Source organism: Pelodiscus sinensis, chromosome 22, assembly GCF_052426305.1.
Source record: "Pelodiscus sinensis isolate ZL-2025 chromosome 22, ASM5242630v1, whole genome shotgun sequence".
Taxonomy (NCBI): domain Eukaryota; kingdom Metazoa; phylum Chordata; order Testudines; family Trionychidae; genus Pelodiscus; species Pelodiscus sinensis.
The window spans coordinates 4,043,195-4,067,111 of record NC_143073.1 but is presented as its reverse complement, the minus strand read 5'-3'; the positions used below and the strand labels follow the sequence as shown (position 1 = coordinate 4,067,111).

Sequence of the window (23,917 nt, the reverse complement as noted above, 5' to 3'; positions counted from 1 at the left end):
CCTGTGGTTGTCTCTGTATCTAGAACTCCTGGAATATGAGGGAGACCTTGGGGATCTGGATCTATACCTAGAGCAGCAAGGAGACGGCGTGTGATAATATCAGTGGTAGTAGTGTCTTGGTCAAGGCAAGACACTAGGTTGGAGCCGTATGGACTCATGCCGAGTTGAAAGTAGAGAAGGGTGTTCGGGGGAGAAAGCCCTTTGTTGGGGGCTCGCGGCTACGCGGCTACTCCTCCGTCAGTGGAAGAAGGGGAGTGTTGCAGGAGAGGCGTTGGTGGTGTTGCACTAGGTGTTGAAATCTGGCGCGAGTATGGAGGTGTTAAAGAGTGCTGCGCTAGTGCTGATGGTTCCGGTACCAAGTGTGTCGGTGCCGACTACGTCGGTGCCTTAGGCATCGGTGCCAGTGGAACTGTAGCTCTGTGTGTCAGTACGGTGCGCCCTGGCGCCAAGGTCATCGGTGCTTGGGAATGAGGAGCAGATTGCACCGATATGGTCTCTGTTGCCAGTGACGGTAGGTCGGAGGAAAGTGGGACAGGGGCCGACTTTGGTCTCGATGCCAAGTGCTCCGCTGGACTCGGTGCTGATGTATTGTGCACCAGTTTGTCTTTGTGCAGCTTTCGGGCTGCCGTTGTCCCAGAGGTGCCCCGGCTTATCTCCTGTGCTCACTCTGAGTGCTGGAAAGGAGCGAGATGGCGATCGGCTCCTTTCTGAGCTTGTCGCCTTAGGAGAAGGCCTTAGGGGAAGGATGACGAGCTGTATCAGGGAGAGATGGTGGTTGAGCTGCAGTTTCTGCCTGCGATTGAAATGCCTTGTTGAACAAGAGCATCTTGAGTCGCATCTCTTGGTCGTGGCATGCCCTGGCCATCAGTTTTGTGCAGTGTGAGCACTTTTGTGGAATGTGTCCCTCCCCAAGGCACTTTATACAGTACAAGAAAAGTGCCCATCTGACGCGGGCACTGACTCCCGGCACGTCAGGCATTTTTTGAATCCTGGTGATCCAGGCATGATGAAGAGAAACAGGAAAATATTGGTTTTCTTTTTGTTGTTTTTTAAATGCGCTAGCTAACTAGAATCTAACTACTAAAAACATTAACTATAAACATAACTATTTAACTATATACAAATTCTCCTCTCTCAGTCCTGACAGGATCAACGCGAGAGGGAGCAGTTTCTCCATCTGTGCCCGAAGACGGTCAGGAAGAACTGGTGGGAGCCGGACTGCGTGACCAGAAACGGCATGAAAAGCCGTAAGATGACCACCGTGCATGCGCGGTCTGGCAGACAACGGTTGAAAGATCTCCGAACTGCAGCACTGGGACGAGCTCGACACCCACAGTGGCGCACCCATGGGGACACTACCTGAAGAAGAGCTACCTCCCTGTCCCCCAGGAAAGCCACAAAGAAGAGAGCTTCTCCAGTTTGCTCTTCTCCCTCCCCAAAAATTAGCGGAGGAGAGAGATCGGGAACATCAGGGGCCACCGCCACAAAATCAGTGGGCAGAGCCCATACTGCGGCACCTACACCGATACGCACCACCTTGGTGCCGAGAGATGCACCAGGGCACTCTACTGTCCCTACCCTTGACTTGACTGGTGCATCTGGCACCAGGGTAAGAGAGTTGGGCTGTAGGTTCCGCTCTGTCTGTCTGAGTTGGCATGGAGGTTGATGCTGGCATCTTTGTTGGTGCCGATGTTTGTGGTGCTGGAGTTGGTGATGCTGGTGCCAAATGATTAGATGATGTCTTCACTGTCGGCACCGATGATGTTCTGAGCTTTTCAAGGGAGGGATAGCACATTCAGTGGTTTGAGCATTGGCCTGCTAAATCCAGGGTTGTGAGTTCAATCCTTGCGGAGGCCATTTGGGGCAAAATTTGTCAGGGATAGTACTTGGTCCTGCTGTGAAGGCAGGGGACTGGACTTGGGGACCTTGAAGGTCCTTTCCAGTTCTAGGAGACAGGCAATCTCCATTAATTTATAGCTGCACTTTCAGGTCCAGGGCAGCCTTAGACTGCAAGACTGTGGTGCCAGATGTTTCAGGTTTGTCCCCAGTGCTAACTCAACTTGTCGAAGTCGGTGGAAGAAAGCACACCGGCAAAGCCCATTTCTTAGTGGGGTGCATCGGGGAAGTGGCTCTTCACTTTTCACTCCTGACAGGGTCTGATCAGGCAGTGGATAGTGCAGTGTCTGACAGTTGAAGAGCTTTTTCAAATAGGAGCATATGCAATCACATCTCCCTATCTTGGCACACTCTTGCCATCAGCTTGGAGCAGTGAGAACATTTCTGAGGCACTTTATTCAGGTGGAGTATCTGTTGGACGTCAGCATGGGCTCGCAACAAGTGTCACACTTTTTGAAGCCCAGAGAGCCTGGCATCTCTTCTTTTTCTCTTATTTTATCTCTTTTCTTCCTTTTCTTTTTTTTTTAAATAAATGGAACAACAAACTACTTAATTCTGTGACTACTATAACAAATTAACTGGAAAAACCATAACACTAGGAAATTACTAACTAACAACCCAATTTTTATTTCTGACTAGAATTCCTGAGGAGAAGAGCTCTCTCTGTCTGCAAGTGAGGGTGACAAAGAAGGAACTCATGGAAGCCAGACCACGTGTGTGAGCAGAAGGGCACGAACTGCACGAGGCGCCCACCACGCATGTGCGGTCCAGCTGACTACTGCTAGTGAAAAAAAGAAGCTACTCACCCTGTGAAATAACGGTTGCTCTTCGAAATGTGCCCCGTAGGTGCTCCACTCTAGGGCTATGTCTAGACTGCAGGCCTCTTTCGAAAGATCGCGTCTAGACTGCAGGCGGATCTTTCGAAAGAGAAATCCGCTTTTTCGAAAGAGAGCACCCAGCGAGTCTGGATGCTCTCTTTTGAAGACGGCCTCTTTACATTGAAGAACGCCTTCCTTCGAAAGAGGAACTTTCGAAGGAAGGCGTTCTTCCTCGTGAAACGAGGTTTACCGCCATCGAAAGAAAAGCCGCGTTCTTTCGAAATAATTTCGAAAGAACGCGGCTTGAGTCTGGATGCAGGGGAAGTTTTTTCGGGAAAAGGCGCTTTTGCGGAAAAACTTGCCAGTCTAGACGCAGCTACAGGGTTTGATTCTTATTACACTTATATTGGTTTTCAATATTTAAACGAAGTTACTCCTGCACTTCCATTGCTTACTGGACTCTTTGAAGACATTTAGCCTCGGTCTACACTAAGGAGTTATTTAAAAATAAACCCCCCTTATTTCGAAATAATAAGCAGAGTGTCCACACTACCAAGCCCGTCATTTCAAAATAATGGGCTAGTTATTTCAAAATCTGTACTCCTGCTTTCTTTGGAAAATAACACTTATTTCAAAACAGTTATTTTCAGTATTTCAATTATGTTATTTTGGGAGTTATTATTTTGAATTCAGTTATTCTGAAATAATTTCCTAGTGTAGACATGCCCTTAGGGGTAAATTAGAACTAAATAACAGCACAGAATACAGAGAGCCGGGACTGGTGGCTGTAAACAAACTTTGAGACCATAGGAAACTTGGCCACACCCATGATAAGTGAACATGTGGCTAACTAAAATCATGCCAGACCACGGATGTTGCCAGAAGACAGTGTGCCAGAATAGAGAAGTTCAACCTTTAGCAACTATGTAAACAATCTAATCTCCCTTTATTTTGTATACCAAATAATAAAAAATACTAAGTAACATTTTGGGATTGGGATTAGAGAATGCTAATTTAAAACTGACATAGCAGTGGTCTCCAATCTTTTTAAGCACAAGATCACTTTTTGAATTTAAGTCAGAGCAGGATCTACCTCAAACCCAAACACCCCTGCTCCACCCCTTTGAGGTCCCACCCTCCTCACTCTTTGAATATGGGGTACAGGGGAGGGGGACAGAGAGACATCAGTGCCCCCTTGCCTCTGTCTCCCCCACCCTGCACAACAAGCAGGAAGCTCCCAAGGGCAGTTCTGAGGCTCTGGGCAGGAGCAGCTAGGCAGTGGTAGGAAGGGCAGCTGAAGTGCTGCGCTTGATAGCCTCCCAGCCAAACCAGTCAGGATCCCCTCTCAGAGGCACCAAGATCTACCGGTAGATCCCGATCTACTGGTTGGTGACTACTGTGATATAGTGATAAACAGTACCTTGAAAAATCACCAGACCTATTCTATATTGTGTATTTTATTTTCCATTTAGAAATATTTAATTCTTATCACCAAATGTACAAAATACAATTACAGATCCTTTTGCTTTCTAATCTGCATGCAACTTTAAAACTTACATGTTTTTCAGACTCAGACCAATTTCTCTTCTGGGCTTCTTTGGAACACTTAGCTACTAAAACATTTTTGCAATGTTCCTGAGCCTGATTTTCACCAACCTTTATAGAAAAAAATTAATAATTAGTTTTAGAAGAAGACTACAAACAGCTATACATTTATGTATTTATTTAAAATATTTTTACCCCACTTCTCTGTTTGAAATATTCGAGGCGGCTTACAAAATTTTTAAGAACACAATGAATAAGTATATATAAAGTAAAGTATAGGACCCCAAAGTGTGAGGGAACATACAACCTGCTAAAACATCTCTCTCACACACACACAACTAAACACCAATAAAAGCATGGGTAAAAAGGGTAGCCTTGGCCTGGCGTCAAAACCGTGTCAACGTTGGCGCCAGGTGAATGTTCTGGGGGAGAGAATTCCATAGCCTAAGGGCAAAGGCTGAGAAGGCCCTGCTCTGTGTAGATGTGAACCTTATCTTCATATGTGGAGGAACACTGAGCAGAGCCTCCCCAGCTGACCTCAATCTCCAATCCCCAGGCAGGTTCGTATAGGAGGAGATGGTCCTTCAAATATCCTAGCCAGAACCCATTTAGGGCTTTATAAGTCATAACCAAGACCTTGAATTGTGCCCAGAAACATACTGGAAGCCAGTGCAGCTGCTGGAGCACTGGCATAAAGTACTCTGTGTAAAGAGTGTTAGTTAAAACTTGAGCAGACGCATACTGGACCAGTTGAAGCTTCCGAAGACTCTTCAAAGGCAGCCCCATGTAGAGTGCATTACAATAATCCAATCGGGATGTGACAAGAGCATGAATCGCTGTAGCCAAGTCATTCTTTTTTAGGAAGGGTCACAGCTGGTGGATCAGCTGAAGCTGCCCAAAAGCACTCCTGGCCACCAACAAAATCTGATTTTCAAATGTTAAAAAAAGGTCCAGGAGGACACTCAAGCTGCGTACCCGTTCTTTCAGGGGGAGCGTGACCCCATTCAGAACAGATAACACACTACATTCCCGGACAGATGGTTTCCTGATCCATAGGACCTCAGTCTTATCTGGATTCAGCTTCAGCTTATTTGACCTCATCCAGTTCATCACTGCCTCCAGACACTGGTTCAGATTGATTGCTGCCATACTGGATCCAATGTCACAGAAACCGAGTTGAGTGTCATCTGCATATTGATGGCACTGTCCTTTAAATCTCTTTACGATCTCTCCCAGTGGTTTCATGTATATATTAACAGCATAGGGGACAAAATGGAACTTTGCAAGACCCCGTAGCACAATTGCCATGGGGTCGAACAGCAGCCCCCAAGCTCCACCTTCTGAAAGCATCCTGACAAGTAGGACCAGAACCACTGCAAGACAGCACCTCCGATACCTAGCCCCACCAGGTGCTCCAGAAGGATATCATGATTGATGGTATCAAAAACCACTGAGAGGTCCAAGAGAATCAACAGGAATGTACTCCCCCTGTCTATCTCCCGGTATAGGTCATCTACCAGGGCAACCAAAGTGGTTTCTGTTCCAAAATCAGGCCTCAAGCCAGATGGAAATGGTTCTAGATAATCTGTTTCTTCCAAGAAAGCTTAGAGTTGCAATGCCATCGCCCACTTGAGTACCTTGCCCAAGTAAGGAATATTAGCAACTGGGCAATAGTTATTCATATTGCTTGGGTCCAGGGAAGGCTTCTTAAGGAATGGCTTTATCACCGCCTCTTTCAAGGAGGTGGGAATCATCCTAAATCTAAATGGTGCATTAATAATCCCCTGGAACCAACCAGTCATCCCTTCTTGACTCAATTTAATAAGCCAGGAAGGGCAGGGGTCAAGCGAGTAGGTGGTCGGTTGCACTCCTCCAAGCACCTTGCCACATCCTCAGACTGCAAAAGTTGAAACTGATCCAAAGAAAAACGATTGGGTGGCACATTGTGAATGCTATTGCTGTTCCCTAACCTATGTTAAAAATTAATGAAGAGCTTTTCAGAGTTGGGACAGGGAAGGCATGATTTTTCTGTCATGACATGTAATTTCCTTTCTTCACTCTAAGCGATGAAGGCTATTTCTTTATCTAATGAGACTGGCAGCATTTCTCCCAAAGCCCTTATGAAGAAAAGTAATCCATATACAAGAGCTATTTAGAGGACCAAGGGTAAAGTGGCTATTAAGGCATAATTATGTACTCCCTGTTCACCATGGAAAGCATTTCTATCCCAGTCCCATGTACTCCAGAGCAGAAAGCTTCAAGGGATTCAAGCCAGTAAAAGGGCCAAAGAATCCATGATTATGTGGATCAAGTGGTGCCCTAAACCTTACAAACTGGTGCAGGGGGCTATGATTACTTTTTCAGCCCCTAGATTCAAAGCCACTGAGAGAGGAGAGGCACAGCAGTCACAGAGCAGCTTTGTAGTATGTCCCTGGGCGGCCCTTCCTTGGTAATAAATGGTGATGTCTGCCTTGAACACAGTGCGGATCTCTAAAAAGCAAAATCCAGGCCTGTCTCAAGTCTGGTGCATGTAAGCACACAGGCAAGGTTTGGAAGGCAGGAATGTTTTGAATAACAATGCAGTTTAAGCATAGTACACGAGACCATGTCAAAAACACACGACAATCAACCTTGTACTGGTGGTACTTTTCTGGTAAGCAAAAATTAGATGCAGCCCTACAACTGTCAACTACGCACATAGCAGCAACATCCTGAGTGGCAGGATGTGCCCCAAATAGGGTATTGGGCATTTTATGTATCCTATGCAATACGTAACTATTTGGTAAATATTATTAGAATGACCAAGTCTTGCTTTGCTATAAAATGGACTTCGTAAGAGCAAGCGATGGGAGGGAATAAGCAGGATTGACCCACGGGTCCTGCTCAATGTAACTAGACGTAAATAGGCCCTTCACACCAGCGACACCAGAGCATGGCGTTCCGACATGTGGGAATCAAAGGAACCCCAACCTCCTGCATAGTACTATAGGTAGCATAGGGATGAAGTGTAAGTGAACTAGGCTTTATCATGGTATTATAGTAGATCTTCTATTAATTGCTTTTGAATTGCTTTGCGCTGTATTAGTTGCTTTAGGATTTACAGTATTTAAGGTTTAAATTGTATAGTAATAGTTTTAAGGCTTATGAAACTTAAAGAACTATGTTAATCACTTAAAGATTGCAATAAATAAGAAAGTGGTTAAGTCTCCCTGGAGTGTGCTGATTTCCCTTGGATCTAAAATAAATCAAACCACACGACACTGGGTTAAGGCTGGCTTGGGGTTTTCAATCCCCCCGCCCCACCACCACAACTCCTGTGCCATTTGCATAGAGCCCAAATTCTCAGGCACCATGTAGGTGGAGTGGATTTAAAATATTTAGCTACCACACATAAATATGAATAAGCAATAATGGATTTTTCAAGATATGTACAAAACACACCTGTGATTAGAATTCTGGCTCAATATTTCATGAAATATGAAACAATACACTGGATTAAGTTCTCTCCTAACATAGGTCCACTGCAGTATATGGAATAAGACTGGCAGAGAACACGGCCAAGTAAAGAATACAAACAAATCCCCATGAATCCCTCTAAAACTATACAATTAAAAACCAAACACTTAAGTAATTTTTAGAAATAGGCGTTTCCTTTTTGACTTTCCGAATACAAAGTATTGTTCATATTCCTCAAATAAAAGATCTAAACAAAATCTGAAGTGAATCCTCGTCTCAGAGAAATTAATGGGAGTTGCTTTTGACTTCAAAAGGGATCAGAATTTCAACCCAGGACTGTAAATTGTATTTAAGCACATTATTACAGTCTGTATTGTTGTTAAAAAAAAGGATACTGACTGTGTTGATATGAAATGTTTTTCCACTTCTTGTCCTACCCTCCGACACATCAAGTTCAGATGTCTTAGTTGCTAACTGATCAATCTAAAATGGAAAATAAGCATTATTCCAAAATAAGAATTCTCTTAGACTATTGATAGGCCATCTATTTTTATATGGAACGTTATCATCATAGAGAGGTGTACTTTAATGGAGCTCAGAGAGAGGCATGATTGTTTCAAGTATAGTAGGTACTCGAGAATCATAAGGAGAGGTGCCACAGTTGGGGGGAGGGTTCATTTGTCAGCACACCAATGGGAAAACCTCTCCCATTTTTGCATTTATGTTTTGCAAGTGGTTGGAGCTCTGCTATGTAGTAGTAATAGCTGGTCAGGTTCTGAACATTTTAGCTCCTGAACAGATAACCATTGAGGTACCATGCCTTGAGGTGGAGCATGTATAGACTGGGCTGCTACATCTGTATTCCAAGTTGATGTAAAAGGTCAGAGGAATGGGAGGGGAGAAGAACTGGTGGTTAGATTGACATTCTGGTCAGGAAGAGTACTAGGGTAGTCTGGGCCATGACAGGACTATTGGTATGACAATGGCTTTGTCCCTCCATATTTTCTGTACTATGTACATATCTTCTCTACTAGGAGAAGAATGTGTAAGAATGCATATAGTAGGCGGGAGTCCCATTTGATTAGAAGGACATCTCCAAAAGATCCCTTGCCAATCCCTGCTTTGGAGTCCACCCAGGAGGTAAAAGGCAGTTAATAGTTATTTTGTGTTTGAGGCACCAGTTCCACAGGCTCATAGATGCTGTACAGAGTGTGTGTGAACAGGCCCCACTTTGCCTGTTTATGTAAAACATTGAGGCAACACTGTATGGGTAGATTCTGACATGTTTGTTGGTGATGAGGGACAGGAATCAGCTGCAGGTGTATTGGATCCCTTGGAGCTCCAGAATGTTTATATGTACTACTCTTTCTGTGTTGGACCACCATTTCTGAGTGATACGTTGTGCCAGACATGCTCCCCATCCTGTAAGAGTGGCATCTATGGTCATGGTCACAGAGGATTTTTGAGTAATGAAAGGGAACCCCAAGCAAAGATTCTTGGCGATTGTCTACAAGTACAAGAGTGTTTTATTGACAGAGGATGGAGAGGGGCTTGGAAAGAAAGTGTATGTTTGGTCTATAGACTGTGCTGAGTAAGCCCTGAAAGCAACTCATGTAAAGTTATGAATCTGGTACGATGGACTTGCATGTGGCCATATATCCCAATAGTTGGAGACAGTCGTGGACCATTACCTGAGGACTGCATAATAGCTTGTTGACCAGGTCCTTATTTGTTACAATTTGTCAAGAGGGAGAGAAGCAGTAATGGTTGTTGAGTCTAGATGAGCTCCTATGAACTGTAAGGTTTGTGTTGGAATAAGAGTTGATTTTGTCTTATTTGTAGGCCGAGGGATCTGAAGCAGCTGACCGTGATGGAAGTACTGTGTTGGGCGTCAAGTCTGGAGTGTGCCTTCAGGAGACAATCATCCAGATAAGGAAAAGTAATAACACCTTGCTTCCTGAGATAGTGTAGCTATTGATAATATTTTGGAAAAAAACTCCCAGAATAGTAGACAGACCAAAGAGTAGTACCCTCTATTGGTAATGACTGGAACCTAAGACAAACTGGAGAAAGTGTCTGTGAGCTGGATGAACAGAAACATGAAAATATGCATCTTGTAAGTCAAGGGATAAGGACCAGTCTCCCTGTTCCAGTGCTGCAATAATAGAGGTGACTGTCACTGTCTTAAACCTCTGGTTTTTAATGCATTTGTTAAGGGTTCTCAAGTCAAGGACTGGGTGCCATTCCCCACTTTTTTCTCTATGATAAAATGAGAATAGAAGCCTTTTACTATGTATTGGGAAGGGACTGGTTCTATCACGCCTGCTTAGAAGAGATGTTGGACCTACTGTTGGAACAATAGCTAGTGAGAGTGGGCCCTGAAGAGGGACAGGGTAGAGGGTATGGAAGTAAAAGGCATAGTTTCTACTAAGCATACTGTCTGCAGTACCCATCTGTGACGGGCCAGCGCCGGCCCGCACTAGGACCGGGGAGGCTGCCGCGCCGACCCCGGGGGGGAGGCCGGGCCGAGCTCTCCGGACCGGCCCTGGCCAGGACACAGCCTCCACTGCCAAGCTCGACGGAGGCAGGGAAGCCGTGGCGAACGGGGCCGCCGGGTGCACCGCAGCGGCAATAGGCACCCAAAGCCAGGGGCGTCAGGACGGGACTCTGCCCCCAATGCCCTGGTAGTGGGTTGGCAGCCACACTGAAGACGGCGTGCCCTCCGGCGGGGGGTTTAAAAATCAGCTCCCCAGCAGAGCAGGGGGAGGGACGCCGGGGAGGCGATTCCCCCCCCTCCCCCCCCCGCTGGAGACAGGCGGCGGAGGCTCCTCGTTGGACTCCGGGAGCAATCCACAGGAGCGACCCCGACCAGGAGGTGAGATCCAGAGCCGGAGGACCGGGGAGCACAGGGTGGTTAGGAAGCAGCCCGGGGCAGGGCCTTTTTGGCACCCGTAGGCTGACATGTTATGGGGTGGGAATCCATCGGCTGGGTAAGGGTCGTGACCCCAAACCCCTAGAGCCCCAGGCTGGGACCTGGTGGAGAGGACGGGCCCGGGTCCCCCTAACGCCCCCCGTACAGGGATACTCCACCCGCTCCGACAAGGGCAAAGGACCAGGGCGACAAGAACCAAACCACTAGGCGCAGACTGGGCGGGCTGGAGAGCTCCCCAGGGAGGCACCAGGATGGTAAGGGCTCGCAGGGCCCCAGGGCCCCTTGGCAGGGGCTCTGAGAGCTCACGCCCCAGTGAGGACACATGGGAAGACTTTAAGGCGGTGGGCTCGCAGGGCTGCTCCCCGGAACTTGGGGACGCACACTCGCGCCCGGGACAAACCCGCCACACCATCTATCTGATGAGCTGGGCTGCCAACTAAGATAAAATTTGAGGAGACAATATTTGAACATCTTAGGGGAGGATGGTGATGCTGGTGAGAGTGAGTGGTTTTCCAAACCCTCGACAAAACTCACATTTTCTTATTAGGTTGAGGGGGCTGATGCATGTTTTTGGAGGTGTGCAATGGCACTGAAACCTGTTATGCAGAGGTTGATGTTGGTCTTGCTTGTGATTTTATTGGATGCACCGAGGATATTGTGGTCTGGGATATGATTTATATCTATACTGTCTTCTCCTAGGTGCCGGTGTATGGATACCCAGGGTTCATAGAGTGGCTCTGGAGTCCTTCATGGTATATAGGATTTTGTTGGTGGTAGCTGAGAATAACTTCTCTCCAATGAATGGGAGGTCCTCAGCAGTTGATTGAATCTCTCGTGGAAAGGCACTGAGTTGAATCAAGATGTCTGCCTCATAACAACTGCCTTAGCCATGGATCTTGTGGCTGTAGCTACGGCATTGAGAGCTGGCTTGCAAGGCCATTTAGGAGACTGTGGCCCACAACTACAATAGCACTGAACTATTGTTTTTTTTGCATCAGGGGTGTTGTTAATAAGGTAGTTGAGTTTGAAGTAATTCTTGTGGTCATATTTACTCAATAGGGCCATGTAATTGGCCACCCAAATTTGGGGAGTGGCCAAAAAGGTCAAGGCTTTTGCTGTCACAGTTGGAAGGTATGGAAGGAAAATGCTGCTTATTTTTCTGGTGGGCAGCTTCCACAACCAGAGAGTTGGGAGCAAGGTAAGTAAAGAGGAACTCAGGGCCTCTAGGAAGGATATAATATTTCCTGCCCGCTCACTTACAGGTAAGTGTTACAGTGGCAGGCATCTGCTGGATGGTTTTGGCTGGGTCCATTACTGCTGGATTAACTGGTGAGGCAATCTTAGATGATGTCACTGATTGTAAGATGTCAGTGAGGTTGTGCTGGTTTTCCGCAACCTCTTCCAACGTAATGCTGAGCTTTGCCCCTACCCATTTAAAAAGGTCTTGGAAGTGTGTGAAGTCATCAGCAGTTGTGGGAGGGGGTGGCACGATGGCTTTATCAGGGTAGTAGGAGGAGTTGATATCTGGGGATGTGGCAGGGGCCAAAGTCTGTGGCTGGCCATTGTCTGCCTCTTCCTGATACTGTTTTGGTGGTGGAAATGGAGGTAGTGGGGATGTCTCCTGTGGTGTAATACTGTGCTTGGTAAAGGGTGGCCATGGATTGCAGTATTTCCAGTATCCTGGATAGGGCATGGGAGGTGGCATCCATGGCTGCCAATAGCAGGGAGACGAGTACACACTGAAAGAATGGATGGACCAGTGGGAGTAGAATTCTGAGGTGAGACTACTTGCACACCGTTGTCTTCCTTGCTGGAAAATTCAGCAGGGGAGAGAGGATGGTGCAGTGCCAGAGTGCCTGGTGAGAGGTTGGTGCTGAGAAAAAGAGAATTAAAAGTTGAAGAGACTAAGAGATCTCTATGGTGAGTGCACTGTGGTGCCAGAATGGACAGTGCCGTGAGAGGCTGCACCAAAGTTATCTGCAGTGCTATGGATTAAATTGGTGCCGACCACAACGGGGAGGTTGTCAGTGCCTCTATGGTGCCAGTGGCAGATGCAGAAGAAGCAGTAGGTGTCAGGAGTGGTGCCTGTAATGTTGGTACAGTAGTATTGGTCCTGGAAGATGTCGTAGTATGTGAGGCAGGAAATTTGAAGCCTATAGCCTTGGCATGGGGTTATTGTGTAGTGGTTTTAATAACAGTGTATGGGATGCTGGAGACGCCCGGAGCATCATGCATGCTGAAAGGCAGCATAGCAGATGGAGTCAGCACTGAAGTGGTCAGAGAGTGCCACTTTGCTGGAGGAGCTTTCAGCGACACCGAACAGTGCACTTTTTTGAAGATTTATTTTCCATCATTGGCTGAGTTTTCAGATTCAGGCCCTAGGTCGGAAGCTGGGCGAAGGGATTATTCAACAATATCAGTTTGAGGCATAGGTCCCCACCCCTGTGAGCTCGCTCTCTGAGCGTGGCTCAATGGGAACACTCATGGGGGGATACGGGATTCTCCTAGACAATGAACACATTGAGAATGCCCATCAGAGATAGGAATAGTGTTGTTCCATGAAGTACAATGTTTAAAACCTGGTGAGCCAGGCATCCTATCTAGCTATAAAGATAAGGGGGAAACAAACTTTTTTAAAAATGTTTTGGAGGGTTTTTTTAAGGAAAAAAGGGGAAAACTACAAACTATCTAAGAACTATAAGGGAAAATAGAACTACTTATCTAACTAGAATTGTAACAAAGAGAAAGAGTGGAAGAGAATATAGCGTTTATACCTGAGAATTAGAAACAGGTTTATTCTGGCTTTCTTCAGACCTCGTAAGTTCATCTTCTTCACAAGTTAAATTTAATTCTGTGAAAGGTTTGTTAAAATAAATTCTAATAGTAATATAACAGCATTTTTTACATTTTTTAGACATCAGGGTGATATGCATCTAATAAATTTAAGTCAGGCTATCCAGACACTTTGAAAAAAAGAGGATTACTCACCTTGTGCAATAATGGAAGTTCTTCGAGATGTGTATCCCTGTGGGTGCTCCACTCTGGGTGCTGGTATGTCCTCGTGCCAGCGACTGGAGATTTTTCTAGCAGATCCCTGCTGCACTGTGCACGCACGCTGGCACTTCCTTATGCCATTGGTGTCAGTTAGGCATGTGTGCGACACAGTCTCCTCCGTTCCTTCTCTACCCTTGCCACTGGACCAAGAAGGCTCCAAAGCAGGAAGGGTAGTGGAGAATCCATGGGGGGACACATCTCGAAGAACCCCCATTACTGCACAAGGTAACACTTTTCTTCTTCGACTGATGTTCCCTTGGGTGACTCTGGATGACTAAAAAAGCAGTAGTCGAATTGTGGAGGCGGGTTTAGAGCTCTGTCCCGGTCACTGAGGTTAACACTGCTTGTCCAACAGCCATAGATGACGTGATGACCGAGATAAGCAGGTAGTGTTTTACAAACGTGCGGTTTGATGACCAGGTGGCTGATTTGCAAATGTCCACTAGAGGTACATTTTGGAGGAAAGCAGTTATGGAGGCCACGGCCCAGGTTGAGTGGGTGGTGATATTGTCAGGTGTTTTTTTGTTGTGGATGGTATTGCATGTGTGGATACATGATAAGATCCAGTTGGAAATCCTCTGGGATGAGACTGCTTGGCCCTTGGAATGTTCAGTGAAGGACAGGAAGAATCTGGGCGATTTTCTCCATGATTTTGTTCGATCTATGTGGAATGTGAGTGCTCTGCAGATGTCAAGGGTATGCCATGCAGCTTGAGATGGATCAGCATGTGGCTTGGGGAAGAATGCAGGTAAGTGTATGAGTTCATTAATATGAAAGAGAGAAGGGACCTTCGGGAGGAATTTGGAATGAGGCTGAAGGGTTACTCTGTCCTTATTGAATATTGTGTAAGGGGGTTCTGCCATTAATGCTGCAAGCTCCCCCACTCTCCTGCTGAAGGTTTATGGCCACCAGAAAAGCAACTTTCATGGATAGGTGTAACAATTAGCAAGTTGCTAGAGGCTTGAAGGGTGGTTTAGTCAAATTCTTGAGCATGTGATTATGGTGCCAAATGGGGACTGGAGGCTGAACCGATGGGAAAGTATTTTGGAGACCAGTAAGGAATCGTCTGGTGATTGGGTCTGAAAATAAAGAGTTGTAATCAGTGGTCCGGTAAAAGGGCACTATTGCTGCTATATGCACCTTTACCATATTAAAAAAGAGGCCCGACTCCCTTAGTTCCAATAGGTAGTCCAATATGATGGGGATAGGGATGGTATCAGGACGGATGGGATGACTGCATTTGAGCCAGTCAGAGAATCTGGTCCACTTGTAAAGGTAAGGTTTTCTGGTGGACTCTCTCCTGCTATTGATTAATATCTGTTTCACTCGTTCAGAACAGGTTTTTTGGGATTGTGAAGCCATGAAGGAGCCACACATGGAGGTGGAGTTAGTGTGATTCTGACATGATGTTGACTGTGAAGACTGTGTTGCGGGGGAAAGATGAACGGATTTGCTATCACCAATCTGTGCAGGTAAGGGAACCATGTTTGTTTTGACCAAGCTGGTTCGACAAGCTCATTTTATTCCGGTTCGACAAGCTCATCGACCACATGGGCTCATTTTATTCTGATTTTAGTGATAATTCTGTGGAATAAGGGGAGTGGTGGGAATGCATAAAGCAAAGGGAAAAAGTATCTCCCAGAGAATCCTTCCCCAGGGCTGCTCTGGAGCAATAAAGGTGACACTTGCGATTGGCTCTGGTTGCAAAGATGTCTATGTCTGGTTGTCCCCATCAAAGGAAAACATGTTTGAGGACTTAGGCATCTATCTCCCATTTGTGATGTTCATAAAAATACGGCCGAGAGTGTCCACCGTAACACTGAGTACCCCTGGAGGATACATGGCTATGGGGGTAATTTGGTGTGCAAAGCATCAGTTCCATAATTTGAGGGCTTCCGTACAGAGGGAGGGTAACCAGGCCCAACCCTGTCGGTTAATATAATACATGCAAGTTGTATTGTCTGTCATGATACTGATTGTCTTTTGCCCTATATGGTGTAGAAAGTGGGAGTTCTAGCAGATTGATGAGCATTTGCTCATGGAGGGACCATTTGCCTTGTACCGTGTGAGGTCAGAGATGAGCTCCTCATTCCATAAAGGATGTGTCCATTGTAATGGTGACTGTTGGGGTCAGCTGATGAAATGGTCCACTCGTCAACTGTCCACCATTCCAATGAACTGAGGGCACGTGGTAGGATAGTGACTGTCTTGGAAATGGGATCCCTGGAGGGGGTGTAAAGAATGGCTAACCAGGCCTGGAAACACCTCATGTATAGTCTGACCAGTTGGACCACATCATGGTGGCAACCATGTGAACCAGAATCTTGAGGCATTTGCAGACTATTGTAGTGGAGGTTGCACATGCCACTGTTATGAGGTTGAGGAGGGCCTCGAATCTGTGAGTGGGCAGAGTTGTCCTGGCTGTGATGGTGTTGATGTATGTTCCTATAAACTCCAGAGTCTGTGTGGCTTGGAGCGTGGACTTTTAGTAGTTTATGTGAAAACCAAGTTGGAGTAAAAGATCGGTGGTAGCACTGACCAAGTCTTGCATTTCCTGGAAGGCTGTGCCTTTTATAAAGCAGTCATCCAGGTATTGGAATATTATGATTCCCTGATGATATAGGTACACCATAACAACACTAGAGTCTTGGAAAAAGCTCTGGGAGCTATTGAGAGGCCAAAAGAAAGAACTCAATATTGGTAATGGTGGTTTCTCACTGTAAACTGTAGAAAGCGCCTGTAGGAAGGATGTATCATTATGTGGAAATACACATCCTGAAGGTCAAGAGCCTAGGCCAATCCCATTGGTTTTGTGCTGGAACAATCATTGCTAGTGTTACCATCTTGAACCGTTGGTATGTGACATACTTGTTGAGTCTTCTTAAATCTAAAATGGGTCACTCACCATTCTTCTTCTGGTTTAGTAAGTACGTTGAAAAAAACCCTCTCCCTTGGAAAGCCATTAGTACTGGCTCTATGGTACCCAGAAGGTGAAGAACCTCCTGCTGAGGAGGGTCTCGTGAGGTGGTCCTTGAAGAAGGATGGGGAGGGAGATGGGGAAGGGGAATAGAGATGAAGGGGATGAAGTAACCCACTTTGATGAGCTCTGGCACCCATCTGTCTGATATTATTTGTGCCCATTGATGTAAAAAGGGCAGGAGGCGGTGGGTGAACTGTAGCTGTCTGGCTGGTGGTGTAACAGTTGTGGCGACATCTTTCCAGCTCCCAACCAACCTTTCAAATCTGTTGCTTTGATGAGGGAGGTTGGATATTGAAAGTTGTTGTTGGTGCTGAGGTCTGCAGCACTGGGATCTGTGTTTCTGTTGGAAGTTGTATCTTGTCCATAGTCAATACAGTTCTCTGGGTCATTGGTAAGTGTTTTGTTGGGGGGGCATGCATACATGCCCAGAGTGCATAGGGTTGTGCATGAGTGGATTTCAAACGTTTTGGCCACAAATAGAGTGGTTTTGTTGAAGGGAAGGTCTTCGACTTTCTGCTGGAGATCTCTGGGTGCTCCAGAAGCCTGAAGCCATGAAGCCCTTCACATAACGATGGCTGATACTGACCCGGGCAGCTGTATTGGCCCACATCCATGGCAGATTGTAATGCCATATGGGAGATGATGTGGCCCTCCTGCATCACATTTAGCAGTATTAGCCTCTTATGCTCCAGAAGGAATTATATAAGCTTCTGGAGTTTTGAATAATCAGAATGGTCATAATCAGCCCGCATAGCCATGTAGTTTGCTGCTCTGATAATCAAGGTGGCAGAGGAATAGACCTTATGCCCCATAATGTCCAACCTTTTATGGTCTCTGTCCTGAGGAGCAGAACTCATACTGGGTTATTTTGTCCTGTGCCTGACTGAGTCCACCACTAAGGAATTTGAGGTGGGTGTGTGAAAAGAAAGTCTATACTCTTGGGCTTTATAAAGTATTTGTGGTCGGCCCTTTTATTGGTGGGAGTAATGGACGCTGGGGTTTGCCAGATGTTATCAGCAGGTTCTATCCATTGGAGAAGAACAATGCAGGAGGATGTAGGCGGTTGCAGTGTGCATAAGAGTCAGTACTGTTTTTCCTGTACCTCTTACGGGTCTCAATTTTGTGCCAGGGCTACTCTTTTAAAAAGGAAGTTTTTCTTCTCTCAGAGCACAACCTGTGAAACTCCTTGCCAGAGGATGTGGTAAAGGCTAGGACTTTTAACAAGGTTCAAAACGAGCTAGATAAATTCATGGAGTTTAGGTCCATCAATGGCTATTAGCCGGGATGGGTAGGAATGGTATCCCTAGCCTCTGTTTCTCTGGAGGTGGGTGACGGGGAGGGATCACATGAGGATTACCTGTTGTGTTCCCCTCCCTCGGGGCATGTGGTATTGGCCACTGTCAACAGACAGGATAGTGGGCTGGATGGACCATTGGTCTGACCCAGTATGGCCGTTCTTGTTGTTATGGCTGGACTGCACCGAGGAGCACAGGAATGGCAGTACCGATAAGCTGCAGGCTGAAGAGGACGTGCAGTGACGTGCCCATTCCAGTGGCGGTGCTGAGACTCAATGTGCAGTACTCAATGCCGCTGGTACTGTCAGGGATGGTGCTTTGGGCAGAGGCATTTCGGTGTGGGGTTTCTTTGGTGCTGCATGTGGTGCCACCTCCAGTGCTGTCTTCGGCACTGATTTGTCTGGTGTCTGCTGTGGGTTCTGTCTAGACTCGGAATGAGCCCTATTCTGCAGTCCCGATTACTTAGGCCAGAGCTGCCTGGCTTATCGCCTATGCTCACTCTCAATAAGCTCAGTGCCGTGGGTAGCAATCTTGCTGGGGAGACCCGGGTTTTCACTTCAAGCTTGCCAGAAGAGATAGAAGAGATAGATGGACGATTTTTGTCCATACCTTTTGGCTTGTCTGGTGTTTTGGCCCTGAGAAGTAAGACAGCCTGAGCAAGCTGAAGACATTTCTCGTAGATGTTTTCAGCCTATTGGCTCAGTTGCATTGTGCTCTAGAAGTGAGGTTTGAGCAATGTGCACACTTCTGTGTCAAATGACCCTCTACCAGACACTTTATACAAGAGGTATGCCCGTCGGAGATGGGGATAGCCTCATGGCAGGATTCACACCGTTTGAAGCCTGGGGATCCAGGCATGAAGAAAAACTAGGTCAGGTCAGCAATGAACAGTGAAGAAAAAATTTTGTTTTTTTTAAAATAAAAAGTTTGTTTGTTTTTCTTTAAGGTAGCGGGTTGGGAGGGATTCAAAACTTGGAAAGGAGAGTAAAATTGAGAAGAGGAAGTTACTCACTCTGTGCAGTAACAACGTTTCTTCGAGGTATATGTCCCTGTGGGTACTCAACTTGAGGTGTCAGGCTCATCCTGGCGCCGCAGTTCGGAGAGTTGTCAGCCATGGTCCAGCCAGACCGCGCATGCGTTGGGAGCGTGCTGCTCGTGCTGATTGCTAGCTTGCGCTGAGTCTGGCTTCCCGCCAGTTCCTCCGAACTGGATCACTCCTGAAAAACATAAGGAAGAAACTCTGAAGGAGGGAGGAGGGTGGGTTGTGGAACACCCATAGGGGCATACACCTCGAAGAAACATCATTACTGCACAGGCTGAGTAACTTCCTCTTCTTCTTCGGTGGTGTCCCCATGGGTGCTCCACTTGAGGTGAGTACAGAGCAGTAGCCTCATCTGCAGAGGCGGGATCAGAGTCAAGATCTGTCTGCTGTGGACAGCACTGCAGAGGCCAGTGCTGATTCTCACGAAATTGTGTTGATAGCACAGTGCTTAGCAAAAGTTATGTCCGAAGACCATGTCGCCATACGGCGAATGTCTTGGATTGAGACTCTTTTGAGAAAAGCTAGGGAAGTGGACGTTGCTCTAGTGGAATGAGCCATAATAGGAGTAGGTATGGACTTATTTCGTAAAGTATAGCATGTGGTAATACATTTCATGATTATTTTAGATATTTGCTGCGAAGATAACAGTTGGCCCTTGGATCTTCCGTCAGAGCACAGGAAAAGCCGCTGGGATTGTCAAAATGGGCGAGTCTGTTCCAGATAAACAGCGAGCGCCCTGCAGACATCTAAGGGTATGTCTGCACTACCCTCCTATTTCGAAATAGGAGGGTAATGTAGGCATACCGCAATTGCAAATGAAGCCCGGGATTTGAATTTCCCGGGCTTCATTTGCATAAGCGGGGCGCCGCCATTTTTAAATCCTCGCTTGTTCGAACCCCATGCCGCGCGGCTACACGCGGCACGAACTAGGTAGTTCGAACTAGGCTTCCTAGTTCGAACTACCGTTACTCCTCATGGAATGAGACATAACTGAAAAGCATTCGATTGTCTGAATGCAGAATTCGCCAAGAGGTGGACCTTAATAGATGAAAGATCCAGTTTAGAATGGTGTAGATGGAGGATGTAGTCCAGGATGCGGTGAATTAGACTGGACATTGCATCAAAACCATTGGCTATACACCACGAATGGAACCGATGCCACTTATAGAGGTAAATCTTTCATGTGTATTCACGTCTGTTGTGAAGTAAAATTTGTTTTACCTCTTGCGAACAAAGTGCTTCTGTGCTATTGGACCAGCTAGGAGCCATGCCGTGAGGTGCATTCGGCCGATTTGTGGTTGTGGCATGATCATCCCTGGCTGCATGAGCAAATCCGGTCATTTGGGTAACGGATATGGTGGTCGGCGAGACATTTGCAGCAGAAGAGGGAGCCAGGTCTGTCTGGGCCAAAACGGAGCTATTAGTATCATTGCGGCCCTGTCGTCGATTATCTTCTCCAGAACTCTTGGGAGAAGTGGGACAGGAGGAAAAGCATAGAGAAGATGATGAGTCCAACTTATCAGGAACACATCTCCCAGGGTATGTCTACGCTACCCTCCTAGTTCGAACTAGGAACGAGGTGTACCGGTAGTTCGGAATAGGAAGCCTAGTCCGAACTACCTAGTTCGAGCCCCGGGGTTTTAAAAATGGCGGCTCCCCGCTTATGCAAATGAAGCCCGGGAAATTCAAATCCCGGGCTTCATTTGCAAGTGCGGTATGCCTACATTACCCCGCTAGTTCGAACTAGCGGGGTAGTGGAGACATACCCCCAGAGACTTGGAGCCCAGACTGGCTCTGGAACAGTATCTGGGACATTTTGCATTGAGATATGTGGCAAACAAGTCTATAGTGGGGTGTCCCCAGCGTTGGAATATCAAAAGAACTACTTCCTGATTGAGTTCCCACTTGTGTTGAGGAAACAGGTGTCTGCTCAAGGCATCTGCAATGGAGTTGTCCTTGCCAGGTAGGTATGTTGCCATAATTGTGATTTTGTAACTGATACACCAATTCCATAGCTTCATGGCTTCTGCACACAGGGATCTTGATCAGACTCCCCGCCAGTTGATGTAATACAGCGTGGTGGTGTTGTCGGAGAAGACCTGGACCATCTGACTACAGATCCTGGGAAAGAATGCCTTGCATGCGTTGAATACCGCCCTGACTTCCAGAAAATTGATGTGTTACAGGGCTTCCTGAGCATTCCATTGGCTTTGAGCGAATTCGCCCTCACAGTGGGATCCCCATCCTAGGAGAGAGGCATCCAAAGTAACTTGGACAGTAGGATATGGATGGTGGAAAGGAACCCCGGAAAGCATGTTGACTGGAGAAGTCCACCACGCGAGGGATCATTTCACTGTCGATGGCAATGTTACTAGCCTGTGTAGATAGCAATTTCCCGGATGATATACGGACACTAGCCAATGTTGCAGGCACCTGAGACGTAGTCTGGCGTGCTGTACTACGTACATCGTTGCTGCCATGTGCCCCAAGAGTTGGAGACAGGTAAGTATTGACACTCTTGGGCTGAGGGACAGCGTCTGTGTGAGGTTCTGTATTCTGTGAAACCTTTCTATAGGAAGATAGGCCTTGGCTGTGGCAGAATCTAATTGTGCCCCAATGAACACGAGGGATCTTTGTGGTACAAACGAGGACTTCGGAATGTTCAATACAAGGCCCAGATCTGTGAATAAGTCTCTCATGACTTGAGTGGCCGACAGTGCACTTCCAAATGAATGAGTCTTGATCAGGCAATCGTCTAGATATGGAAAGATCATAATGCCTTGATGATGAAGATACGCTGCCACCACCGCGAGGGTCTTCGAGAAAACTCTGGGTGTGGAGGAGAGGCCAAACGGAAGGACTTTGTATTGAAAGTGCTGTGTGCCTATGACAAACCTCAGAAAACATCTGTGTGCTTGGTGTATCGTCACGTGGAAATCCGCATCTTGCAGATCAAGGGACATTAACCAATCGCCTTTGTTCAAAGCTGGGAATATAGAAATTAGAGTTACCATCCTGAATCTCTGCTTCCTGAGGTACCAATTGAGATTGCAAAGGTCCAGAATGGGTCTCCATCCTCCCAACTTCTCGGTGAGAAAATAGCAGGAGTAAAATCCCATGCCCCAAAACTGATCGGGTACTGCCTCCACCGCACCAATATCTATGAGACGGAGAACTCTTGCATTTGGAGATTCTCATGAGATGGGTCCCTGAAAAGGGACGGGAATGGAGGGAAGGTAAGGGAACGGGAAAGAAGAGGGATGGAGTATCCTGATGTTATTAACTCCCGTACCCAGCAGTCTGTGGTGATGGCAAACCATCTGTGCTGGTACGGTCTCAGTCGGTGATGGAATAACTTCTGTGTTCCTGGATCATACGTTAGTGGAATGCTTCTCAGTCCCTCGGAACGGGAAAGAAGAGGGATGGAGTATCCTGATGTTATTAACTCCCGTACCCAGCAGTCTGTGGTGATGGCAAACCATCTGTGCTGGTACGGTCTCAGTCGGTGATGGAATAACTTCTATGTTCCTGGATCGTACGTTAGTGGAATGCTTCTCAGTCCCTCGATCGGACCATCAAACTTGCTGTCTGTTGTTTTGGGAATTAGGGTTTTGTCCGGTTTGGGATCTTCGCTTTTGTTGACGGTCAGGGGCGTTGTTGCTGTTATGGATGGTCCTGTTGTCTGAACCTGGGCCCCCCATACGAAAAGGGCCTCTGTCGGAAGTAGGGTGTATACCGTTTGTGATTATATGGAGGTGTATACATCCCTAGCGTTTTCAGGGTAGTTCTAGAATCCTTCCCAGAGTGCAAAACTTGGTCAGTTTTCTCTGCAAATAAGACTCGGTCTGTCAAAGGACAGGTCTTCTACCTTAGATTGTAAATCCTTAGGTATAGATACCATCTGTAGCCACGAAGACCACCTCATAACTACTGACATTGCCATGGCCCGTGCTGTTGCATCAGCAATATTCAGGGAAATTTCCAAGGTCGTTGTTGAGGCCATATAGCCTTCCTGGATAACTGATTTTAAAAGCTGCCGTTTCTCGTCGGGCAAGTTCTCTAAAACTGCTACCATCTTTGAATAATTATCAAAGCTATGGTTAGACAGATGAGCAATAAACTTCGCCATTCTCAATATAAGTGTGGCGGAAGAATAAACTTTCCATCCAATAAAGGTCTAAATATTTAGATTCTTAATCTGCAGTAGCATTCCTGTGTTGTGGCGACCTGGATTTTTGCTGAGCTGCATCCACAACTAATGAGTTCTGTTGAGGGTGCATGAACAGAAATTCCATCCCCTTAGGGGGAACAAAATAATTCTTGTCTGCCCTCTTAATAGTGGGCTGAGAGGATGCTGGTGTTTGCCATATATCATTGGCAATTTCTAAGATTGTGTCATCAAAGGGTAATTACATTTTGGATTTTTGGGAGTTTTGAAGGTTCTTCAACAGCTTATGTTGCTTTTGTTGAACCTCTGCTATATGCAGGTGCTGTGATTCTGCCGATCTTTTAAAAAGCTCCTGAAATTGACGAGCGACATCTACTGGAGAAAAATCGCCAGGGAACACTGCATCATACAGAGAGGAAGAAGCAACAGAGTGGTCCATTGGGGATTGCTCCTGTGGTTGTGACTGTTCCGGTGTCACTAGCTGCACTGGTTCTGATTGTGCTTGAGGGAGCGGCACATTTGCAGACGGTGTAGAAGGTCGCGAAGAAGCGGCTGGTGGAGTGGGAACACTGGAGCTGTCACGAGAGCGATACCGGTAGCGTCGTGGGGATCAGGAAAAAGAGTGTCCAGAAGAGTATGGTCGCTCATTATGATAGTCACTATGGTGATGATGATCACGACAGTAACAAGAAAATGAATATGCAGGTGAGTACCGTCGTCTGTAATCGTGA

General features: G+C 46.6%; 1 protein-coding gene across 2 annotated transcripts in view; it reads right to left on the bottom strand.

Annotated features, from left to right (window-relative positions):
• HORMAD1 (HORMA domain containing 1) overlaps positions 1-23,917 on the bottom strand; it is a 58,790-nt gene that overhangs the window by 4,709 nt on the left and 30,164 nt on the right. For both annotated transcript variants that reach the window (XM_075907336.1, XM_025179851.3), the window contains exons 12-14: positions 13,422-13,498; positions 8,115-8,198; positions 4,272-4,370 (exon numbers count right to left, since the gene is read on the bottom strand). In XM_075907336.1, coding sequence (XP_075763451.1) covers positions 4,272-4,370; positions 8,115-8,198; positions 13,422-13,498 — 260 coding nt within the window. The remainder of the gene's footprint in view (positions 1-4,271; positions 4,371-8,114; positions 8,199-13,421; positions 13,499-23,917) is intronic.